The sequence below is a fragment of the Lolium perenne genome, chromosome 4, assembly GCF_019359855.2.
Source record: "Lolium perenne isolate Kyuss_39 chromosome 4, Kyuss_2.0, whole genome shotgun sequence".
NCBI classification, from domain to species: domain Eukaryota; kingdom Viridiplantae; phylum Streptophyta; class Magnoliopsida; order Poales; family Poaceae; genus Lolium; species Lolium perenne.
This window is the reverse complement of record NC_067247.2, coordinates 33,035,347-33,058,566: the sequence shown is the minus strand read 5'-3', so window position 1 is coordinate 33,058,566 and position 23,220 is coordinate 33,035,347. Positions and strand designations below refer to the sequence as shown.

Here is a 23,220-nt window from a genome sequence, read left to right as displayed (position 1 = left end):
CTGTTAAAAAATCAAAAAAATCTGTAAATTTACGTGCGTGATCCTCAGATATGTACGCAACTTTCATTAGTTTTGAGTTTTTCCGTTTGAGCAAGTTAAGTGCCCCTTCCAGGTTCGTCTTTACGGACTGTTCTGTTTTTGACAGATTCTGCCTTTTATTTCGCATTGCCTCTTTTGCTATGTTGGATGAATTTCTTTGATCCATTAATGTCCAGTAGCTTTGTGCAATGTCCAGAAGTATTAATAATGATTGTGTCACCTCTGAACATGTGAATTTTTGATTGTGCACTAACCCTCTAATGAGTTTGCTTGAAGTTTGGTGTGAAGGAAGTTTTCAAGGGTCAAGAGAGGAGTATGATATACTAAGATCAAGAGGAGTGAAAGCTCTAAGCTTGGGGATGCCCCGGTGGTTCACCCCTGCATATTTTAAGAATACTCAAGCGTCTAAGCTTGGGGATGCCCAAGGCATCCCCTTCTTCATCGACAACATCATCAGGTTCCTCCCCTGAAACTATATTTTTATTCAGTCACATCTTATGTGCTTTGCTTGGAGCGTCTTTTTGTTTTCGTTTTTGTTTTTGTTTGAATAAAATGGATCCTAGCATTCATTGTGTGGGAGAGAGACACGCTCCGCTGTTGCATATGGATAAATATGTCCTTAGGCTTTACTCATAGTATTCATGGCGAAGGTTGAATCTTCTTCGTTAAATTGTTATATGGTTGGAATCGGGAAATGCTACATGTAGTAATTCTAAAATGTCTTGAATAATTTGATACTTGGCAATTGTTGTGCTCATGTTTAAGCTCTTGCATCATATACTTTGCACCCATTAATGAAGAAATACATAGAGCTTGCTAAAATTTGGTTTGCATATTTGGTCTTTCTAATGTCTAGATAATTTCTAGTATTGAGTTTTGAACAACAAGGAAGACGGTGTAGAGTCTTATAATGTTTACAATATGTCTTTTCTGTGAGTTTTGCTGCACCGGTTCATCCTTGTGTTTGTTTCAAATAAACCTTGCTAGCCTAAACCTTGTTCGAGAGGGAATACTTCTCATGCATCCAAAATCCTTGAGCCAACCACTATGCCATTTGTGTCCACCATACCTACCTACTACATGGTATTTCTCCGCCATTCAAAGTAAATTGCTTGAGTGCTACCTTTAAATTTCCATCATTCGCCTTGCAATATATAGCTCATGGGACAAAATAGCCTTAAAAACTATTGTGGTATTGAATATGTACTTATGCACTTTATCTCTTATTAAGTTGCTTGTTGTGCGATAACCATGTCCCTGGGGACGCCATCAACTACTCTTTGTTGAATATCATGTGAGTTGCTATGCATGTCCGTCTTGTCTGAAGTAAGTGAGATCTACCAGTTAATGGTTAGAGCATGCATATTGTTAGAGAAGAACATTGGGCCGCTAACTAAAGCCATGAATCATGGTGGAAGTTTCAGTTTTGGACATATATCCTCAATCTCATATGAGAACACTAATTGTTGCTACATGCTTATGCATTAAAGAGGAGTCCATTATCTGTTGTCCATGTTGTCCCGGTATGGATGTCTAAGTTGAGAATAATCAAAAGCGAGAAATCCAAAATGCGAGCTTTCTCCTTAGACCTTTGTACAGGCGGCATGGAGGTACCCCTTTGTGACACTTGGTTAAAACATGTGTATTGCGATGATCCCGGTAGTCCAAGCTAATTAGGACAAGGTGCGGGCACTATTAGTATACTATGCATGAGGCTTGCAACTTGTAAGATATAATTTACATGATACATATGCTTTATTACTACCGTTGACAAAATTGTTTCATGTTTTCAAACTAAAAGCTCTAGCACAAATATAGCAATCGATGCTTTCCTCTTTGAAGGACCTTTCTTTTACTTTTATGTTGAGTCAGTTCACCTATCTCTCTCCACCTCAAGAAGCAAACACTTGTGTGAACTGTGCATTGATTCCTACATACTTGCATATTGCACTTGTTATATTACTTTACATTGACAATATCCATGAGATATACATGTTATAAGTTGAAAGCAACCGCTGAAACTTAATCTTCCTTTGTGTTGCTTCAATACCTTTACTTTGATTTATTGCTTTATGAGTTAACTCTTATGCAAGACTTATTGATGCTTGTCTTGAAGTACTATTCATGAAAAGTCTTTGCTTTATGATTCATTTGTTTACTCATGTCATTACCATTGTTTTGATCGCTGCATTCATTACATATGCTTACAATAGTATGATCAAGGTTATGATGGCATGTCACTCCATAAATTATCTTTGTTATCGTTTACCTGCTCGGGACGAGCAGAAACTAAGCTTGGGGATGCTGATACATCTCCGACGTATCGATAATTTCTTATGTTCCATGCCACATTATTGATGATATCTACATGTTTTATACACATTATATGTCGTTATTATGCATTTTCCGGCACTAACCTATTAACAAGATGCCGAAGAGCCAGTTGCTGTTTTCTGCTGTTTTTGGTTTCAGAAATCCTACAAAGGAAATATTCTCGGAATTGGACGAAATCAACGCCCAGGGTCCTATTTTGCCACGAAGCTTCCAGAAGACCGAGGGGGAAAGGAAGTGGGGCCACGAGGCGCCGCCACAACAGGGCGGCGCGGCCCAGGTCTTGGCCGCGCGGCCCTGGTGTGTGGGGCCCTCGTGTGGCCCCCCGCGTTGCCCTTCCGCCTACTTAAAGCCTTCGTCGCGAAACCCCCAGTACCGAGAGCCACGATACGGAAAACCTTACTGAGACGCCGCCGCCGCCAATCCCATCTCTGGGGATTCTGGAGATCGCCTCTGGCACCCTGCCGGAGAGGGGAATCATCTCCCGGAGGACTCTTCACCGCCATGGTCGCCTCCGGAGTGATGAGTGAGTAGTTCACCCCTGGACTATGGGTCCATAGCAGTAGCTAGATGGTCGTTTTCTCCTTATGTGCTTCATTGTTGGATCTTGTGAGCTGCCTAACATGATCAAGATCATCTATCTGTAATGCTATATGTTGTGTTTGTCGGGATCCGATGGATAGAGAATACTATGTTATGTTAATTATCAATCTATTACCTATGTGTTGTTTATGATCTTGCATGCTTTCCGTTATTAGTAGAGGCTCTGACCAAGTTTTTGCTCTTAACTGCAAGAGGGAGTATTTATGCTCGATAGTGGGTTCATGCCTCCATTAAATCTGGGACAGTGACAAAAAGTTCTAAGGTTGTGGATGTGCTGTTGCCACTAGGGATAAAACATTGATGCTATGTCCAAGGATGTAGTTGTTGATTACATTACGCACCATACTTAATACAATTGTCTGTTGTTTGCAACTTAATACCGGAAGGGGTTCGGATGATAACCTGAAGGTGGACTTTTTAGGCATAGATGCATGCTGGATAGCGGTCTATGTACTTTGTCGTAATGCCCAATTAAATCTCACTATATTTATCATATCATGTATGTGCATTGTCATGTCCTCTCTATTTGTCAATTGCCCGACTGTAATTTGTTCACCCAACATGCTATTTATCTTATGGGAGAGACACCTCTAGTGAACTGTGGACCCCGGTCCTATTCTTTACATCGCATATAATCTACTGCAATTGTTTTTTACTGTTCTTCGCAAACAATCATCTTCCACACAATACGGTTAATCCTTTGTTACAGCAAGCCGGTGAGATTGACAACCTCACTGTTTTGCTGGGGCAAAGTACTTTGGTTGTGTTGTGCAGGTTCCACGTTGGCGCCGGAATCCCTGGTGTTGCGCCGCACTATACTTCGCCGCCATCAACCTTCGACGTGCTTCTTGACTCCTACTGGTTCGATAAACCTTGGTTTCTTACTGAGGGAAACTTGCTGCTGTACGCATCACACCTTCCACTTGGGGTTCCCAACGAGCGTGTGCTTTACGCGTCATCAAGCTAAATTTCTGGCGCCGTTGCCGGGGAACGAAGAAAAGTTACAACACAAAGATTTCTAACTCCCACGTCAACTACACGCCAGTAGGCATCTCTAGGTTTTAGGAGTGGAGTGGAGTAGGTGTGTTTTGGGAGGCAGACAGGCGGGTTAGGGAAGGACAAGGGGAGGACGCGAGAGGGGAGCTCTCGGTGTCCGCGGCCACGCAAACGAGGCCTAGATTTGGGCTAGCTTGTGTCATCCTGGACGCTGCGGCCATCCATTTTAGGGATGAGTCCGCGCGCTGGGCCGCGTTTTTATCCGGTTTAACACATCAGGACGCGCGGGCGCGGTTTGGGTCGCCTCGTTCGGGAGCTCCTATTCGGCGCTCGTTGCGTCCGTTATGGGGGCTACGCTTGAAGCGTCGTGACGCATGGGCCGGTCCATTAGCACAAGGTCTCTCGGTCGCTCGCCCCAGAATCTTTCACCGGTTCATACTCTGGCTCTAGTAAAATATCAGGTTTGCCATTGATCGGTTAATTTTGATTTTTTCGATGAAATAAAGTATTCATATTTAAAAAAATATAAAATTTAAAAACTGTTCAGATTTTAAAAACATTCAGAAAATTTAAAAATCATATTTCCTGCTGATCGAGATCCCAAGTCTCCAAGTGGGCCCTCTTGGCCACCCAAGACCTTGGCTTTTTAGAGAATCCCGCTCCTGTGTTAGAAGCGTAATTCGTTCTTGAAACTCCTTCACTAGAATCAAAAAATCTATACTTCCGCTCTTCCTCTCCAGGCAATGCTTACTCTTCTCGATCAAGAGGGCTCTTTTGGAGACTTTGAAGCTCAAGGACACGACAATGCTTGAAACAAATTCTTTATTTTGGCACCTTCGTCTTCCTTTCTAACATTAGTAAATTCAGATTTTTTAAAAACTGTTCGGATTTGATAAATGTTCAGATTAAAAAGTTCATATTTTTAAAATTTGTTCAGATTCGAAAAATGTTCATATTTGGAAAACATTCATTTTTTGAAAAGTTGATCGGATTTGAAAAAAGTTCAGTTTACGAACTTTATATTTGAAAATTTGTTCATATTTGAAAATTGTTTGTATTTTGAAAATCGTTCATATTTGAAAAACATTCATGTTTTAAATTTTGTTCAGATTTGATAAAATGTTCAGTTCAAAAAGTTCATATTTTGAAATTTTGTTCGGATTTGAAAATTATTCGCAACTTTAAAAATGTTCATATGTTGTTAAAAACAAGAAAAGAAAACAGCACAAAACAAAAAAGAAAATAGAAAAACAAAGACAAACCGGAAAAAAACAGCTGAAACCGGCTTAGGAAAACAAAACCGAAAGAATCTATACTATATTACTATATAATACGTCAGTTTTTGAATTCCAACTAGCCATCACACCAAAGAGCAATCCACTATGAGCCGTCGATTTGTTTCATATGGAAAATCTCAACCACTCATCAGATCCTAAGCTAATTGATCTAACGGTTGACGTTTCTTGGATTCGCTCTGCACCAATGCGCGCCAAAACGAGACCATGGTCATTCTAGAGTTCTCACGACGAAACCATATCGGCCACACACTTGACTGATTAAAAATTTACTATCTGGGATCTTCTGTGGCTGCCATCAGAGCAAGAGCTCAAGAGTAAGACTACCCACAATGGGAGTATCATAGGTAGTATCATGCATTTTATGCAGTCAAAATGCTGATGTGGCAGTGCAATTAAGGATGAGAGAGAGGATACTAGTATCATAGGTAGATACCGTATCATAACACATACTACTAGAAAATTTTAATATTAAGTAAATCTTGTACATATATTTGCATTGAGATTCTACAAATCAATTAATATAAGAAGACTATGATACTAGTATATGATACTATGCATTGTGGAGATAGTAACATGTAGTAGTATCATACGCATGATACTTGTATATGATACTATGCATTGTGACTAGTCTAAAGATGTAGAAGATCTGACAGGCAACAATTAAGTGAGGGGAGCATTTACGGCAGCTCTTCTATTGGCCATGCATGTCCGTAAACACTATACCCCGGAGTCCGATGAGAAGCAAAGTATCGGACCGATTCGGTGCCATCCATCTCGTCTTCATCGAACGGCTATTTCGTTTTTATTTTTCTCCCGTTAAGTATGCAATTTGCCAACCTGAAATTCCGATATTTATGGTCAGTTATTAATCTTCCGCATCGCCTCCGAAAATGCATCCCCAAATCAATCCCCGTCGCCAGCGAGACAACGACCTGCTCATGTCGCCTCATCTCTCCCCACCATGCCGCATCCTCCGATCCAGGACGACATCTCCGCCTTCATCCGGTTGGCCTGCGCATCGGTAATAGTCGACCCGTCGGTCTTCCTCCGCTAGTGCGTCTACCGGCCCTTCTCCACTGCGACGGCCGCCGGTAATACTGATCACCGGCTGGAGCAGGTGCGGTAGGCTCCACCGATCACTTCCAGTTCGTCCTAGATTTCTGTTACCTACATCTTGCAGCACCACCATGTATATTTTCACTTATAAACTTCTACGCTTTCGATAGGATTCCCAAGCAGTGGCGGCGCCAGGTTCCAATTGCTAGGTAGTATTTCATTGTACTATTTTTTTTTGTCTCAATGTAGTATACTGTATGATTTACTACAAGCTTGCTTCTTGGACACTATGTCCGCTAAGCTGATCTGCTATGGGCGTGCGGCTGAAGAAGTGAAAAGTACCTGGCCGGCTGGCTACTACCTTCAGCGTTTTGCCGTCGCCGTCAGCCGTCGCCTGCTCTGCCTCCGCAGCTTCGCTGGGCGCTGCTCCCTTCCCGCCCCACCGAGCGGCCACTCGCCGTCGCATTCAGCCTGCTCCGCCTCCGCTGCTCCGCTTGCCGCTGGTCGCCACCGGACGCTGATCCATGTGTTCATACCTTGCATCTGCTAGCCCTGTATGGCAACACTAGTAATCTTCATGTTTGGGCTAGCTTTTTTTCTTTGTGCTTCCATGTACTACTTATAAGCAATGTTCATAGTGACTGTATATTATGCTTCACCTTACTGTGCTTCTTGCGTCTATAGTTGTGCTTCTTGTGTCTATGTTTTCAGTTTGCTTCGTTGTAGAATTAGTATTGTTTCTTCAGTACATAAATTTTGTCCATGTTCTCGTTTCTTTTGCTTCCACATCATGTTCATTTTGCTTTCCATGTTATGCCTCTTATTATTGTAGGCATCATGAAGGAGGCTGATTTCGAGCATCTCTTGAAGAGTCAATTTGCAGCAGGATGGTTGAATGAGATGCATTGTCTCGTCAATGCAAGGCTCATGGTCATAAAGTAGTGCAACAGTGAGAGAACAGTCGACGCTTGGTCGATTAGTGTGTCGAGATCGAGCAAGGTGTCCCCATGCAGCAACGTGGGATGCTTCCATTGTTATAATGCAGCAACTGTTCTTGTAGAAACAGTGTAATGCGTTCGTTGGGAGCATCTTTTTATTCACGAATCTCACATGACACTAATCAAGTGTGTAGGAAGCAAATAGAAGAAATCATGGAAAGATAGAAAAGTATGAACTGAAATTTATATTCTGTTAATATGAAGCATTGTTCTAGTTGAAAGGAAGCATGTATTACTCTTGTCGGAACCATACTTGATTGATGGTTGCAAATATGAAATGCATCGGAAGCTCTAATCTCCTATGTACGAAGCAACAAGCTAAAACGATGGGAATACATGCGATTATCAATTCAACATTGTGTTCATGGAAGCAAACTCTCGATTGTATAGGAGTAAATTCAATTTTTGTAGAAACAATCCCCAATTCGCTTGAAGCATATACAAAAAAAATCCCTATTTGCTCACTGGCAACAAAAAAAACTTTCTTCGAAGGTATTCTGGATATTGTGACGTTTTCAATGTTTGAAATAAAATAACCTGTTTCATAGGACAGATATTTTATTAAATAAAATCAAAGTTTATTTAGCATGGAAACAAATTATCCAAGAGGATGGAAACATAATTTTCCGTGTAGTATTCCAGAACCTTTTTCTTACACATGAAAGCATAATTAAGATATGTTACAAGCATCCCTAAAAAAAGATACTCATAAGCAAATGTTCAAAAGAAAGTGTTAGAAGCAAATTCGATTAACTGGGAAAGCGATATAGGAAAGATTAGTTTCCAAAAATATGCTTCCTTACTCGGAATTAATAATTTATTTCCTAAAAAACAGCAATTAACGGAGGCTACCAGGAAGCACTTAAGATAACAAATGTAGAGGAGAGCCACATTAGCGGACGTGCATCACGGAAGCAGTAAATACAGAAGCATACAATCTAGGAAGCATTAAATTGCCCCAAATTCCTGGAATTACACGCTGCTTTGTTTGGCGATCCTACGGTTTGACAGCTTCCGATCGGACGGATGAATAGTGGTCCGATGGGAAGCCCAAATCGGCATCCGATTCCTAGTGGTGCCCGCATGCCGGGAGGGAGGGGCTATTATTGTGTGTTGCCTGCACGAGGTAAACAAGAAAACACCTCATCGTGAGAGAGAAATTAAGGTGCAAAATAAGAATAAGTTTGTAAAGATTTGTGGTTGCTGAAATCTCCTTAAACGGCAAGCAAAAAAGAATGAAGAGAGTGCATGAGTTTGATAATCAAATACTACCTCCATTCTAAAACTTAAGCCTTATATTTTTTTTGAAAATCAAACCAAACAAAGTTTGATCAAATTCTAACAACAATCTATCAACATATATAATATTTTGTAGATACCATACGAAAATATATTTCATTATCTATTTAATGGTATTAATTTTGTATTTTGCATGTTAATGATTTTTGGTAAAAACTTAGTCACACTTGACATAGTTTTACTTTCTAAAAATAATATAAGCGTTAAATTTTAGGATGAAGGTAGTAATTGATAACCGGTTCTCAATAGAAGAATCAAACATGTTAGACTGAGGCAATAAAGTTTAGCAATTTTTTGCCAAAAATAGAAAAAAAATCGACAAATATAAACACGAGTGTCTGAGCATCACTGAGCTTATATAAAATGAATTTCCTTAAAATGAAATAAGTTCAACTTGTTACTAATTTTGATATTAAATACATTATTAGCAGCACCGTGATCATATGCCACCACGAACCACGTGCATAGCACGTACCTTTTACTAGTACTAGTATCAGAAATCCCGACCGGAAGGTTCTGAAAAGTTCTTAAAACCGGAATAAACCACAAAACACCAGTTTCCTGCTGGGCTGGCCCATTTGGTGGTAATAGTGATGGGAGAAGGTAGGCGTTTCCTGGCTAATGGACGCAAGAAGCGTCAAATAGGGATTGCCGCCCGTTGGAGATGGCCTAAAGTCGGCCAACGTAGCCTGGTAGGAGGAGTTGTCCCAGGCCTTGGTGCCACGACCCGGACCTAGTGCTCGCGATTTTAAGCTTGATCACGGGTGCGGTTTGGCAACCGAAAGCGATAGATCCAAATCCCTCACCAACGACGACAACTGAAAGCCGGCCAACTCGAGCTGCTGCTCTAGGGTCCCCTAGTCCACCGCCGTCGTCCTCCTGCTCTGCGCCGCCGCTTCGTCCGGACTTAGACCGCCGGCCACCTTCAGTCCCTCCATCAGAGCAAGGTGAGAACATACACCTTTCTGAATACAGTTGTCAAACCGACGCAATGGATTGCTAGTCAAATTCGTGGCACTACCGCACTAGACATCACCGAAGCTTCTCCCTTGTTCTGCTTTTGCTTCAGCCTTCAAGTACGGTTGTTCTGCGTTTTTTTTAACGAGTGTTGGATAAGATATGTTTCTACGAAATTTTACTCATGCAATATCCAACTACTACGTTATTTCTCGGACATTCCTGTATACGGAGATCGATTTTCCATAAGATTAGATTATGTTTGTTAGTTTCCTAGGAACTCACGCGGCTTTTCAACATGTGAGCCTAATGTTTTAATCAAACACCTCTTCAGGTATTCAAGTACAGCAGGTTTTAGAATGCCTCGAGTTGGAGACCCAGAGGCAACTTCGATCTTGAGAATGGCAGCAGAGTTCGGATACCTCTCTTTCATCGTAGCTGGATGCTGCTTTGACAACAACCTATATAGATATGGAATGGACTATATGCCCACCTTCTTATATTGGAGCTGTAAATTGAGGTCTGTGGGAGAGCCTTTCATGTTATGGAACCTTTTCTGGTTAGTTCTTGACAAAATAGACTTTCCCATGGCGCGACCCTCTTCTAGGTGGTGGAGAACTTGAGGTGATGTAAATGTAGCCGCAACCACATTGCCTAGGAGTAGAGAATACACACTCTTAAGCATGAATTTCATATATCTACTCTTTTCAGCAATGCCACATGTATTGGCAGAGCAGCTGCCAATACTGCTGCAAGAATACACCTTGGTATGTAATGTTATGTAAGGGAAAGTGTGATTGTAGGAAGTGCATGTTTAAGCTGATATTCACTTTGGCTCATAGATGTAAATGCACTACTACGTAAAAAGTATATTTTAAAATGTCTAAAATTCTAAAAAATATTCTGCTGTATGTTTAGACATTGTATGTTCTCACACAAATGTCTCGTGGAATAAAAACATTTTCTGTGGCCGGTAAAAACATTTTTTAAATATTTTAGAATAAATTAAAAATTCATTTTACGTAATGGGTGCATCTACACCTATGAGCCAAAACACCATTTCCTGAATTGGTCAAACAAATTGCATGTTTACTTAGATCATACTTAGTGGAGTAAACAACCAAGATGAGTACTCCATTCTCCCACTTTCATTCACTCATTCAGATTCGAAGACAACCTTCCGTCACCTTCATTTATACTAGACTTAAAATTGATTGGCCCCATCCTTCGTGTTTTTTTTTGAGGTAAACACAATATATTGAGCTAGCAAGCCGTCTTGTTAAAAATCTTCCAGTCCTTTCGGTATCCTGGTAAGTAAAAGAGTGCGTCTAAAACTTGATGCTACACAATCAAAGTTTAGTTACATCGTTAATGAGTGCCTAATAATAAAGCTAGGAGGTTCAGAGACCCAATTACAAGAAACTTTACTACTAAAGCAATCCCTATCAATCTCATGAGCTACCTCATTTGCTTTTCTGGGACAAAACTGAAATTGTACACCTCCAATAAGCGCTACTAGATCAACACAATCATCAAAGATAGCCGAGAACTCATTCCACCATGTGGATTCACCTGTCCAAGCATCAATAGTTTCCATAGAATCAGATTTCACTTGACCATTATTGCATCTAATATGATTCACAAGTCGTAGTCCTTCTCTCAGGGCCATCGCCTCCGCCACAGCCGCAGATGCAATGTTTGGCAAGAAACTAGATGCTGCCGCAATGAATTTTCCATCATGCTCTCTCAAAACTGCACCTGTTGAACCTGCGTGTAAGTCAAGGTCAAAAGATCTATCAACATTTACTTTGATTATTCTAGGAGGTGGTCGGCTCCATTCTTGCCGTGGGATGGATGGTTTTGCAAGAACTTTAGCCCCATCCTTTGTAGTTGGCATACACCCACAACACATCTCTTAGTTTTTACTAGCTCCTTGCATTTAGAAAATGGATCATTCCATTCCTAATTACACAGGTTAGCCTTTTTTTTTGCAGCTTTCTCTGTAGTCAACATGTTCCAAACTATAAGCAATCAAAATGAAAGCAATACCGTCTTGTATGCCGTCCTTTGTACCGTAAACTTAATCTGTCCCTGTTGGTGTTGTTCTATAATTAAGAGTTGGCCTTTGACTCGTTAATTTCCAAATCGAACATCTCATTTGACTTTGGATGGATCATATAATCAATCCAAATATAAGCAATGCACATGCAACCACTCTCACCGGACCGCGCCGCTCCGAATGAAAACATGATAAATTATTTTTTTTCCAAGAACATGATAAAGTATGTATACGTGAGTGGATAATAGGCACCCCAGTTATTAATAATCCGGTCCAACATAATCCATGACTTCCACAAACTCTAGTTACTTGTAGTGCAGTGCAATACAACAACTTGGAAACAGTATCTTTAGTGACACGGAAATGCGGCTAGCGTGATGTCCGCATACAATCCGTCTCAACCAAATTTCTCGTCGCTAATTTTCTCCCACCATTTTAGTCAAAGAAGGTAGCTCGCGTTGACTCATTGGTTATCGTTGATGATGAATGATGACGATGGTCGATTTAAGCTTCCATTAGGCCTTCCAGTGGACTTCTGGGTTAAGAACAACACTAGCCAAGATAACTTGATTGGTAGTTTTAGTTATCGTATCGGGAAAAAGGGAATTGTGGCGACCTTCGAGGTAGCCCAAATAATCCCGACCGTTACGTCTAGAATTTTTTGGGCCAGCCCAAAGCACAGGATAAAAGCCTAGCAGGAAGCACGGCTCGACACGGATAAATCAGGCCGGGCCAGACCTGGGCCTGCTATGCATTTTTTTTAGTTTCCACGCAAGCGGGATGGCCTGAACATGAAAAAATGGGCAATTCCTATATGCCGCATAGGTCTGCCGATGCGAGGCGCCGCACACCCCGCCGCAGTTTATGAGCCTGGGCCCATTGCTGCGAATATGGTTTTTTTTCCCAAGATTTGCAATTTTCTTTCGTTCTTTTTAGTTTTTTCTGGTCATTCTGCTTTTCTCTCTGTTTTTTCAGATTTTAAAAAATGTTTGTTTTCAAAAAAAATTCAGATTCCAAAACGTTTGATTTTAAAAAATGTTAAAATTCAAAAAAGATCAAAATTTGTAAAAGTTCAAATTCAATTTTTTTTGTTCAGATTTAAAAACTGTTTAGATTCATTAATTGATGAGATTCAAAAAGTTGTTGGAATTCAAAAAATGTTCATCTCCAAAAATTGTTCACATTTTGAAAAAAATTGAATTTCAAAATTTCTTGATATTTGAAAATTGTTCAAAACATTCATATTCAAAGAAATTCAAAAATTATTCAAAATTTGAAAAATATGAGATTCAGAATTTGTTGAAGTTCAAAAATTGTGCAAAATGTTAGAATCCAGAAAAAAATTCAAATGTGAATGGAAGTGCGAAAGAGGAAAGAACAGTGAAAAAGAGAAAGGAAAAGTCAACATGAAACCTATTTTTCTAAAAAAAAACATGAATTCTATTCCATCGCTACCAAACCCTCCGCCACCCCGTAGCTCAATCTCCTCCTCATCGACCTCCCGCCGCCACACCCGATTTGCCTCTATCCCTCACCTCTCTGTCTCACCATGCCCCCCGCCTCACCGCGAGCTTGCCCTGGCTCTGCCTCTCCTCTCCAGCCATGTCGACCTCGACCTCCCCTGCGTAAGAGCATCTCCACTCGTTGGCGCTACCTAGACCGAAATCCGGCGCTAGTTAGCGCTGGATGGATGTAATTTTCAGCCTGGCCAGGGAGGCCCAGTTCCCAACAACGAACTCACAGCCCGCTCCCCAGACCGAGTGGATTCGGCCAAAAACATGCTAGTTTTTGGCCAATTTTCGAAATAATTTCAGAACACAATATAAAATATAAAAATTTATGGCATTGTTTGTCGAGATTTGGCATTATTTCAACAAAGCAATTAGTTCAACAAACACAACATGACAACAACATAATAAACACAACAAATCATGGTGCATCAGCTCTTGCTGCACCCTTGCGAGCCCATACGTGGTCGACCAGATCGCCCTGCGGCTCTTGGTACACGTGAGTCTCAGATCTCCTGGCGCATAGCTAGGAAGGAAGCCCATGATGTCGGCACCTGACCATCAAGCTCTGCAAGAGGACCCTGTCGGTGATATGGCTGCAACAACTCAGTCTCAGGAATGGATGTTTCCACTCATTCTCTATGATCATGTTGTGCAATATCACACAATAACTCATCACCTCCTACATCTGATCCTACGACCAAGTTATAGCTGGAAACCGGACAACTGCAAATCTCTGTTGGAGGATACCAAATGCTCGCTCGACGTTCTTCCTGGCAGCTTTTTTCTCCTTGGCAAATCACGATTCTTTTGGTAGCTTCGTGCTTGAGATCGTCTTCACAAATGTTGACCATGTAGGATAGATGCCATCTGCAAGGTAGTATCCCTTGTTATAGTGGCGCCCATTGACCTCATAGTTCACCGAGGGAGCATGACTCTCAACAAGTTTGGCAAAGACAGATGAGCACTGCAAGACGCTGATGTCGTTGTTTGAGCCTGCCATTTCAAAGGAGTGCTAAATCCATGTATCATATGTAGCCACTGCCTCAAGTACCACACTACAACTCCTTTGTGGCCCTTGTACATGCCCTGCCAAGCCATTGGATAGTTCCTCCACTTCCAATGCATGCAGTCGATGCTTCCAAGCATCCCATGAAATCCTCTTGCTGTATTGGTTGCAAGTATCTGCTCAGTATGTTGAGCAGTGAGTGATCTCAAGCATACTTCCCCGAACACTGCTATGACGGCCCTGCAAAACTTGTATAAGTAATCAATGATGGTGCTCTCGGTCATGTGCAGATAGTCATCGACACTGTCACCCGGAGCTCCATATGCAAGCAATCTCATAGCGACAGTGCACTTCTATAGCGAGGAAAACCCAATCTTCAGAAAGAGATCCCGACTCATCCTGAACCGGTGCCGGAATACTGCCTCAGGGTGCAGCGGTTCGTTGGCGAAGTAATCGACGTACAACATGATGTAGCCCTCCAGGCGCTGCCTCGTCTTGGCCTTCCGGAGACCGGGCGCCGAGCCGCCACGCCACAACTTTGAGTTCCGCTCGGCGTATAGGGTGGCCAGAGATGCCAGGATCATCATGTGCTCTTCATCTTCGGCGGCGGCGGCGGCGGCGGTGCCCCAGCGCTCGCCCCGAACGGGCTGAAACAGGTTCCCCTTTTTTCGGGTCGACGGGTCAGGCACAAAATCAAGCCGTGCCGGGCCTTTTCCGCTTTCCAGGCACGTGGGCCTGCTCGGCCCGGCAAGTAAGGGATCCGGGCTGCATCGGGCCGTGATGTGCCTTGCCTGCCCGGGCCGTGCTACAAGAACAAAAGCGAACAACCCATCTCCTCTTCGTCCTGCAACACTAGCGCTCCTCGTCGCTTTATTCCTCGTCCGGAGAGGAGGAGGCGAGGCGAATAACACTCTGCCTCCGCAGCCATGGCCGCCGCCGCAGCCGCCGTCGAGCCCAAGACCAAGTACGATCGCCAGCTCAGGTAACGCGTCGGTTCCCGCCCGCCCGCTCCCCCTCCGTCCCGCCCTAGTTCGCATCTCCGCTTGACTGATGTGTAGATTCCGACCGCCCCTCGTCGATCCGAGGGGTTTAGGGTTCTGCCGCGGATGGGATTCCGCTCGAGCTCTCTGGCCTCGCTCTCAATAGGGGCGCTGTATGACCTAGGGTTTATGCTTCTGCTGCGATTCGGGAACGCGGGCGGTCTGAGCTGTCCCAGGGAAGCGGGATTTGTGCCTCCTCTGTGAGCCTGCTCTGCTTCTAGATTCGAACGCTGCAGGCCTTGCATTGTAGTCTTGGCCGCTGACGTTGTTTGGGTACTGATTAGGCGAGTGTTCGGCTGCTGGCTTAAGACCACCGTGCTTGTTAGTTTCGTGATGATGTTTTAGAAATTTAGATGAGGTGCTTAAGTGTGCTGTGGTATGCTGTGATTTATGGTTAAATGCTTGTTTAGGGCTGCAGGTGGGTTGCATATGGGCAGCTTAAATTCCTGTGCATATATAGGCTATAATAACATGTTAACCCGGCCACTAAGATTTGTATCTCTTTTAAGCAGCACTTTTGACAATTGCAACCCAATTCCCTGCAAAGCTAAGATGCTAAGCCCTTAATTTGGACATTGTCAAAGTGGATGAGTTGGGGTTCGTGTCTGTCACCGGTCAGTCCAACATAGCTGTTAGTTTTAAGTTCCAACCTGCCCCCCTTGTATTGTATGACCCTCAGACCTTACTTTTTCCACTAGTGTCTCATGATATATGTTTATTATTACCAAACATATATTGAAAGCTACATTCTGTTGTAAATATGAAGTACAGGATATGGGGTGATCAAGGACAGGCTGCACTGGAGAAGGCTAGCATATGCTTGCTTAACTGTGGCCCTACTGGAACTGAAGCACTGAAGAACCTTGTGCTTGGAGGAATAGGGAGTGTTACTGTTGTTGATGGCGCCAAAGTCGAACAGGCTGACCTGGGAAACAATTTTTTACGTGATTCCCTTGCTCTGTTATGTTCTTCAATGCATTTTCATTAAAGTGATGAAACTCATATTTACTGAGTGCTCTAAATTTTATTCAGTGGATGAAGGGTGCTTGGGTCAATCAAGGGCAAAATCCATCTGTTCTTTCCTACAAGAGCTCAATGATGCGGTGAAAGCCAAGTATGTTGAGGAGTCTCCAGCGACAATGATAGATACAAATCCTTCCTTCTTTTCCCAGTTCACTGTTGTCATTGCTACCCAGGTTTGTCTTTTGACATACTCTTAAGTTTAGCTGTAAAATCAGTGATTAATTTGCCGGTGCTTTGTATGTTATGAATGAATACCTGTAATTTTCGTGAAGCCAAAAATAATAATATGGAGTGATTAAAATTCATAGAATGTGGACTAGGATGTTTTTAGAGTCAGGGCAATGCATCAGATATTCATAACTGGATACCAGAGATAACTTATTTTCTTATGTTGGGCAAGTAGTGAATCCTTTGTACATTGAAAAGTAAAGCTCAACCCTTCATGTTGCATTTTTAAGCACTAAAACCCTGGATCGTAGTGGGTGACTTCTAGAAATGCATGTTTCATAGCAAAGAAAAAGATGTGAGCCTGTGACCGCATTGCCATGAAAAAAAAGTTGCAAAAATTCTTTTGTTATTGTTGAGAAATAAATTAAATTAGATAAATTTACTTTTCCTCTAAAGATTTCATCTCAGTTGTTTGGAAGACTATAGTACATTTGCTTGCAACTTGATGAGAAAAATTTGTTAGCCAAACACCCAAATATGTATGTAGAAGTTGTTGAACTAAACATGATTACCATAATCCACTAGCGTGTTAAATAAAGACTTAATGTGCCTGCTTAGGGAGAAGTGGCAATGGGCACTTCATCTACTTATGGAGATATGCACATAACTGCTCAGATGTATTATTGTAACACAGCACAATTGGCACAAGCAAAATCTTTGAGACATAATTATATGAGCTTATTTGCCACAAATTTCATTGCACCATGTTTGCAAAACCTTTTTTGTGCAGGCATTTGAATGAGCATTAACTTAATATTGTGTAGTGTATTCCCTTAATGACTTACGAACTGCTGTGTGTGTAGTGTAAGAATATGACGTGGTTCATATACCTCCTGGCTGTTTTGTTTATTGAGTAGACTCATGAAGTGAATATAATGCCTTCATTCATATGTTTGGTCTATTGCTGTTACTCCCTCTGTCCCACAAGATAAGATGTTATTGTGGGACAGAGGGAGTACCTTATATTCATTTTTTACCGTTTACTTCTCTCATACTTTTGGTAATGTTGCTGCTAGTAGAGTTTCCTAGTTTTCTGTTGAATGTCTTTTTGCCTATTTGTAGGCAGAACATCTGTATTCCCTTAATGACTTACGGACATCTGTATGTTACTTCTCTCAAACAAAGTTACTAATACTGTGTTTTCACTACTGCAGCTTCCGGAAACTTCTTTATTGAAGTTAGATAGTATCTGCAGGAGCGCTAATATCGTGTTAGTTGCTGCACGTTCTTATGGTCTAACTGGGCTTGTCAGGGTCAGCATCAAGGTACTTCATATATCTAACCCCAAGAAATATGTTAAATGCCTCTGCGCACCAAATTATCATGATGACATATTATCAAAATTAGCAAGGCCAGGCAGCTCTACATTCTAGCTTATTTGATATGCTACCACCTGCGCCCCAATTTGTACTGCTTGTTAACATCGGTTGGTGGTTCATTATAGACTGTGAGTCTAACCATATTGGGAGGTAGTCATGAGAAACTTGACAATATTTTCCTTGTAATTTCTTATTAGGAGCACTGTGTTATAGAATCAAAACCGGACCACTTCTTGGATGACTTACGGTTGCACAAACCATGGACTGAACTCAAGCAGTAAGATACATTCATATCTTGATTGTTCACAGAACAAGTTGAATGCTGATTATCTCGTTCTCAAGGAAATATTTGTTGCTGACTTGCTATCGACTTTCAGATTTGCAAAGTCGATCGATATATGCGACAAAGATGCTGTTGTGCACAAGCATACTCCATACATTGTTATCCTTGTGAGGCTTGCAGAAAAATGGGCAGATGCGCATGATGGGCAGTTACCTTCGACCAGGCAAGAGAAAAGGGAATTTAAGGTGCATGGTTTTTTGGGTTTGTTGGCTGAATAGTTGTAGAGATCTGTAGAAAATACTGATCGTTGACTAAGCTAATGTTTCTGTCAGGACCTAATTCGAGCGCATATGCTGAACGTAGATGAAGACAATTACAAAGAAGCAGTAGAATCTTCATATAAAGTGTCAGTAACTCCAGGAATCAGTAAGTTGATTGTTATATATGCTTTTACGAATGTAATTTTAACTGGTCCTTACTTTTCTTAGTTTCTTATTGCAAGACTACATGCATTAAAGTGATAATACCATTGCGCTCTAAATATTTAATGATTTTTTTGACCTATGTGGTTACACCAAAACCTCTGCATTTGGATCTGTGATGTTTTCAGATATTTATTATTGAATGTTAAAATGGAATAATTTCTGGATCTACTCCTAGATCTGAATCCAGTAATCTGCTTAAGGCTTTGTTCTAGATGTTTTGTAATAGCTTGGTATTAGTGATTTGAGGTGGTTGATCAAACATAACCGGCTTTATTACAGTGTATGCCTGTATGCTGCCATCGCAGAGCAGCAACTGCAATATTTGAGCACCATCTGACTATTCTATAAACATAACTTACTGTCACCTAATTTTTCTGGTGCAAGCATATCCTAGGGTGTTCACAAGGTGTATATGAATGATTGTCAGCTAATATTGGTATGCACGGTATATATGGCAGTAAAACAGTACATTTCATTTATTGTTCTCTATAGTTTTATTAATCAGTGCCAAGGTGTGAGTGCAAGCTAATATTGGTATGAATGGTAGATATGACAGTAAAACATTACCTTTCATGTTATGTCACGTGGTACCTGGTGGTAGCACGATGAATGTCATGAGAACAATGGCAGCCACATGCCATCTAAAACGATTTATTACATGTATTGCCAAGAAAAATTCTCGTTATTTACACCTTTCATAACTATATATGTTTCAATTATTTACCCTGCATAGTCTTATTTCCAAATGTTGCTTGTGGTCTGTTATTCTTATACAAAAAGCGCAGCTGTGCTTGCAAGTTCTGACCCATGATCTTTTTCTGCTAGGCGATGATATCCGTCAGATAATTGATGATAGCTCTTCTGAAGTCAATATGTCTTCTTCAGATTTCTGGGTTTTAGTGGCTGCTTTGAAGGTATCTTCACTATAATTCACCCTGTACTGGATGTAATAACCCGTGCTACTTCAGTTTCTGAACATACCGAGCTTATACCGTTGGAGTAATTCATTTGCTGCTGCTGTGTTGTGTGAAATACCACCTCCTCTTGAAATCCTTTGCTGTAAATCACATAAGCTCAGATTGTTTTGTTTTATTTTGTTTTGTGTCTGTCTGTGTCAGACTCTACTGTTAAACTGATATAGCTTATAGTTGCGTTTATGCTAAAATTATTCAAAGTCGAACTTTGAAGTAACCCTAGCTAGAAGCCTCAGCTAAAACAGGTGACAGGTGGTTTATAGCTTGTATATTAGCTAGAGCCACATATGAGTTATCTTACTGAAGAGGCCCCATTTAGAGCAAATAAGCCCTATACCTGTTATATGTAGACAGCTATTTTAAGAAATGAATGCAAACATGATGGACTATTGACAAACAGTCTACAATGTTACCTGCTAAAGCGGCACAGGGTTTTTCACATCTTCTTTAGTGCAATCATCATTTCTTTCTTACCATGGTTTTCAATTTCTCAAGTTGCGTTGTGTTCTTTCTATTTTACAGGAATTTATTGCAAATGAGGGCAATGGTGAGCTACCTCTTGAGGGAACAATACCTGACATGACATCCCTTACAGAGTCAGTTTCTTGCAACTGTTAACTAATTGGTCTACGATCTCAGATTCAAGTTTTCTTGGCACAACTGTTTTCTTCTTTTACATGAATTTGATAAAGTATCTGCTTTCGGACCAATACAGGTATTATGTAAGCCTACAAAAGATTTACCAAGCTAAGGCCGAATCTGACTGTCTTGCGATGGAGCATCGTGTAAAGAGTATCTTGAAACGAATTGGCAGAGACCCTGAATCCATTTCAAGGGCATATATCAAAACATTTTGCAAAAACACTAGAAAACTCAGAGTAAGATGCTTCATCTCATTATTTGTAACTTCTTTTTATGGTTGCTAGATAGTATCTTATTGCATGAAGTCTTCATGTTTAAATCTTTTAAATGTTCTGTTATCCACTCCCATGTTTGGTAATAATTATAAATCTTATCCCATGCAAATGATGTGCCAATTATGCTCATACATCTGCTTCAAAAAAGAAAAGCTAACTGAATTAGTGTAGATTCCCCTATAAAAAGAGTAGATTGCACAGGACATTCAAGTCTCTTTTTTGGTAATGCAACTCTTCTGGTTTAAATTTCTTGGTATGCACGCATGGCTGTGAGGTGTTAGTAAATCAGTTTTGGTAGGGGAATGCTAAATACATTAATGTTGTATAAAAGATGCCCAACAAGGCTTTCATTCCTATCAGAGTCCGATATTTATCGTGTATCTGCTTTTTCCACACATGTCGTTTGCATCAACTATATGTGCTCTTGCCCACGTGTAATTTCTATTGTCTACGTACTTATTGCGTGGTTTCTATTGTCTAGGTATGCAGATACCGCAGCATGGAAGAGGAGTTTAGCGCTCCAGTCCTATCTGAAGTTCAAAAGTACTTCGCTGATGAAGACAGTTGGTCAGCATCTATTACTTCTATGCTCTGTTCCATCTCTTCAGCTGTGATCAATTAGAAAACTATTGTACAGGTTCCAAATTTCATGTTATTACTATCAGTCTATCACTACATGATCTCCAATATATTGATCGTTTCAATAGCGATCATTTGACAAATATGTAATTCTAAAATGTGAAAGAATTGCCATTTTTTGAAGGCAGCAAAACATTTCTTTGTGAAACTAGTGGCATGAGTTTTGTTCTTTGTAGCATGAGTTGTCCTTGTTTCCAATAGTAGCATGAGTTTTGTTCTTTGTTAAATTTAGAGGTAAAGGTTCTTTCAAAGGGAGTTCCTGTTAGAATACAGATGGCATGGTGCTAATCTACAATGGAGTTGGTAGCCACTGGTTTATTAGCATTTTTATTTTTATTTTCTAAATCAGTTGGCTTCTCAAATGACAAGCAGTTTGGTTGATGCAGCTTCGCAATGAACTTCTATATTCTGCTACGTGCTGTTGACCGGCTTGCTGCCAACTATAGCAGATTACCTGGAATATTCGACAGGTACATGATAAAAGTGTGCATTTACTTCTGGTGATCACTATGATATCACACTTTTAATGAACATCCTGTTTTTATAATACTGATAAAGCACTGGGTTCACTAGTGAGATTGATGAGGATGTTCCTAGGCTGAAGCTTGCTGCTGTCTCGGTGCTAACTGAAATGGGTTTGAACGGAGCATCACTGTCTGAAGACCTGATAACTGAAGTGTGCCGGTTTGCGGGTGCAGAGATACACCCTGTCGCTGCCTTTATTGGTGGAATGGCCTCCCAGGAAGTAATCAAGGTATGCTATCTTTTCTTCACTGAAGTTTATCCAGGAGTATGTTGTTTGTGCTCACATGGGGCTTTTGTCGCTAACAAGCATTTCTCTCCCTTCTCCAGCTGGTGACCAAGCAGTTTGTACCGTTGATGGGAACATTCATATTCAATGGAATCGACCTCAAATCTCAAGTTTTGGCATTATAGCATTGTTTGTGATCTTCTAGAGCACTGGAACGGTCATCCAATTGGTTAAACCTGAGTAGTCCCAGATTCTGCGTCACGTCCTCGGTGCAGTGAAATCATTTTGCCTGTAGATACCTTCATACTGAGGTAGTGTAATTCGCACAGTGAGTGGCTATGTGCCGGTTGGCAACTAGCTCTATAAACATTATGAGGCCCTCTCTCTCTCTTTTGGCACTTAAATACCATTATCCTTTCTACTACTTGTTAGCAGTGCCAGTGGAATGTGCGTTTGGGTCCCTACTATAAATCTTCTCACGAACCTAAGCACCTTGAATATGATAATTTACTATGAAACATCATATTGTGACCCTACGCACATAAAATATTCTGACAAGTATTGTAAACGGAACAGAGATGGTATTGCCCACTGCGCTAGGACTATGGATTGAAAGCCTTCTTTCATTCCTCCTCAATTAGTAGACTGCCGGTGCACCTCTGGATGGGTGGATTTCCGCCTCTCTTTGGTTTTGTATTGACCGCACAAGTGGATTTAGTAAGCCCTTTATCTTCTGTGGACTCGACAGTGTGTGAAAAGTTGACAAAACATGTCCAAAAAAGGTTCAAAAAGGAACATGAAACTGAGTTTGAAACACTCGACGAAACGATGAAATGATCTCGGGAATGGAACCACAACATGAGACGCATCTTTTTCATGTAGATTTTATCTTGAATCGATAAATAGTTAGGCGTATTAGAGGTAGTTATAATTAAACTAGTTTAGTTAACCATAATCCTTCTCAAAGTGCAGCCTACCAATCGTAATGCCCCTCGTTTCTCCAACCGAATTTAAGTAAAATTGCTACTCATAGTATCAAAGTTGGCCTAAGTCATGTTTGCACTCATAGTCTCATACGATAGCTGCCGAGCCAAACTACACGTGACGGGAAGAAATAGGAGAAACCAATGCGAGCAACCAATCACATCCTTAGTGCATATACAACAGAGATATCTTAGCAATGTCACATATGATGCTTACTAAGATGGAAGAGAAATAAACAGGAACTGTTTAACTTCACTTACAGATAGTCCCTTAGCAATGGCATGATGACTTCTTTTGCTCACTTAATTTATGAGCATGCTATTTTTTTTCATCTTTATATAACGTGGAATAAATAAGAAAATACAATGCATTTTATCGACCACCGTACAGAGTATATGCCATTATAATCTGCTCCCCGGAGTTA

The 23,220-nt window shown here is 41.1% G+C and overlaps 1 protein-coding gene across 3 annotated transcripts; it reads left to right on the top strand.

Annotated features, from left to right (window-relative positions):
• The first annotated feature begins 15,004 nt into the window (after positions 1-15,004).
• On the top strand, positions 15,005-22,216 carry LOC127292140 (NEDD8-activating enzyme E1 regulatory subunit AXR1). Of its 3 annotated transcripts, none has more exons than XM_051321490.2 (14): positions 15,005-15,135; positions 15,965-16,137; positions 16,226-16,389; positions 17,599-17,709; positions 17,961-18,040; positions 18,141-18,291; positions 18,379-18,472; positions 19,357-19,445; positions 20,028-20,101; positions 20,221-20,383; positions 20,904-20,989; positions 21,448-21,531; positions 21,659-21,815; positions 21,914-22,216. In XM_051321490.2, exons 1-14 carry the CDS (start codon positions 15,080-15,082, stop codon positions 21,995-21,997), a joined length of 1,566 nt encoding a protein of 521 aa, XP_051177450.1. In that variant the 5' UTR covers positions 15,005-15,079; the 3' UTR covers positions 21,998-22,216. The 3 variants fall into 3 exon arrangements, with proteins under 3 accessions (XP_051177450.1, XP_051177449.1, XP_051177448.1); XM_051321489.2 differs by having other exon boundaries at positions 21,635-21,815; XM_051321488.2 differs by having other exon boundaries at positions 21,620-21,815.
• Positions 22,217-23,220: the final 1,004 nt, after the last annotated feature.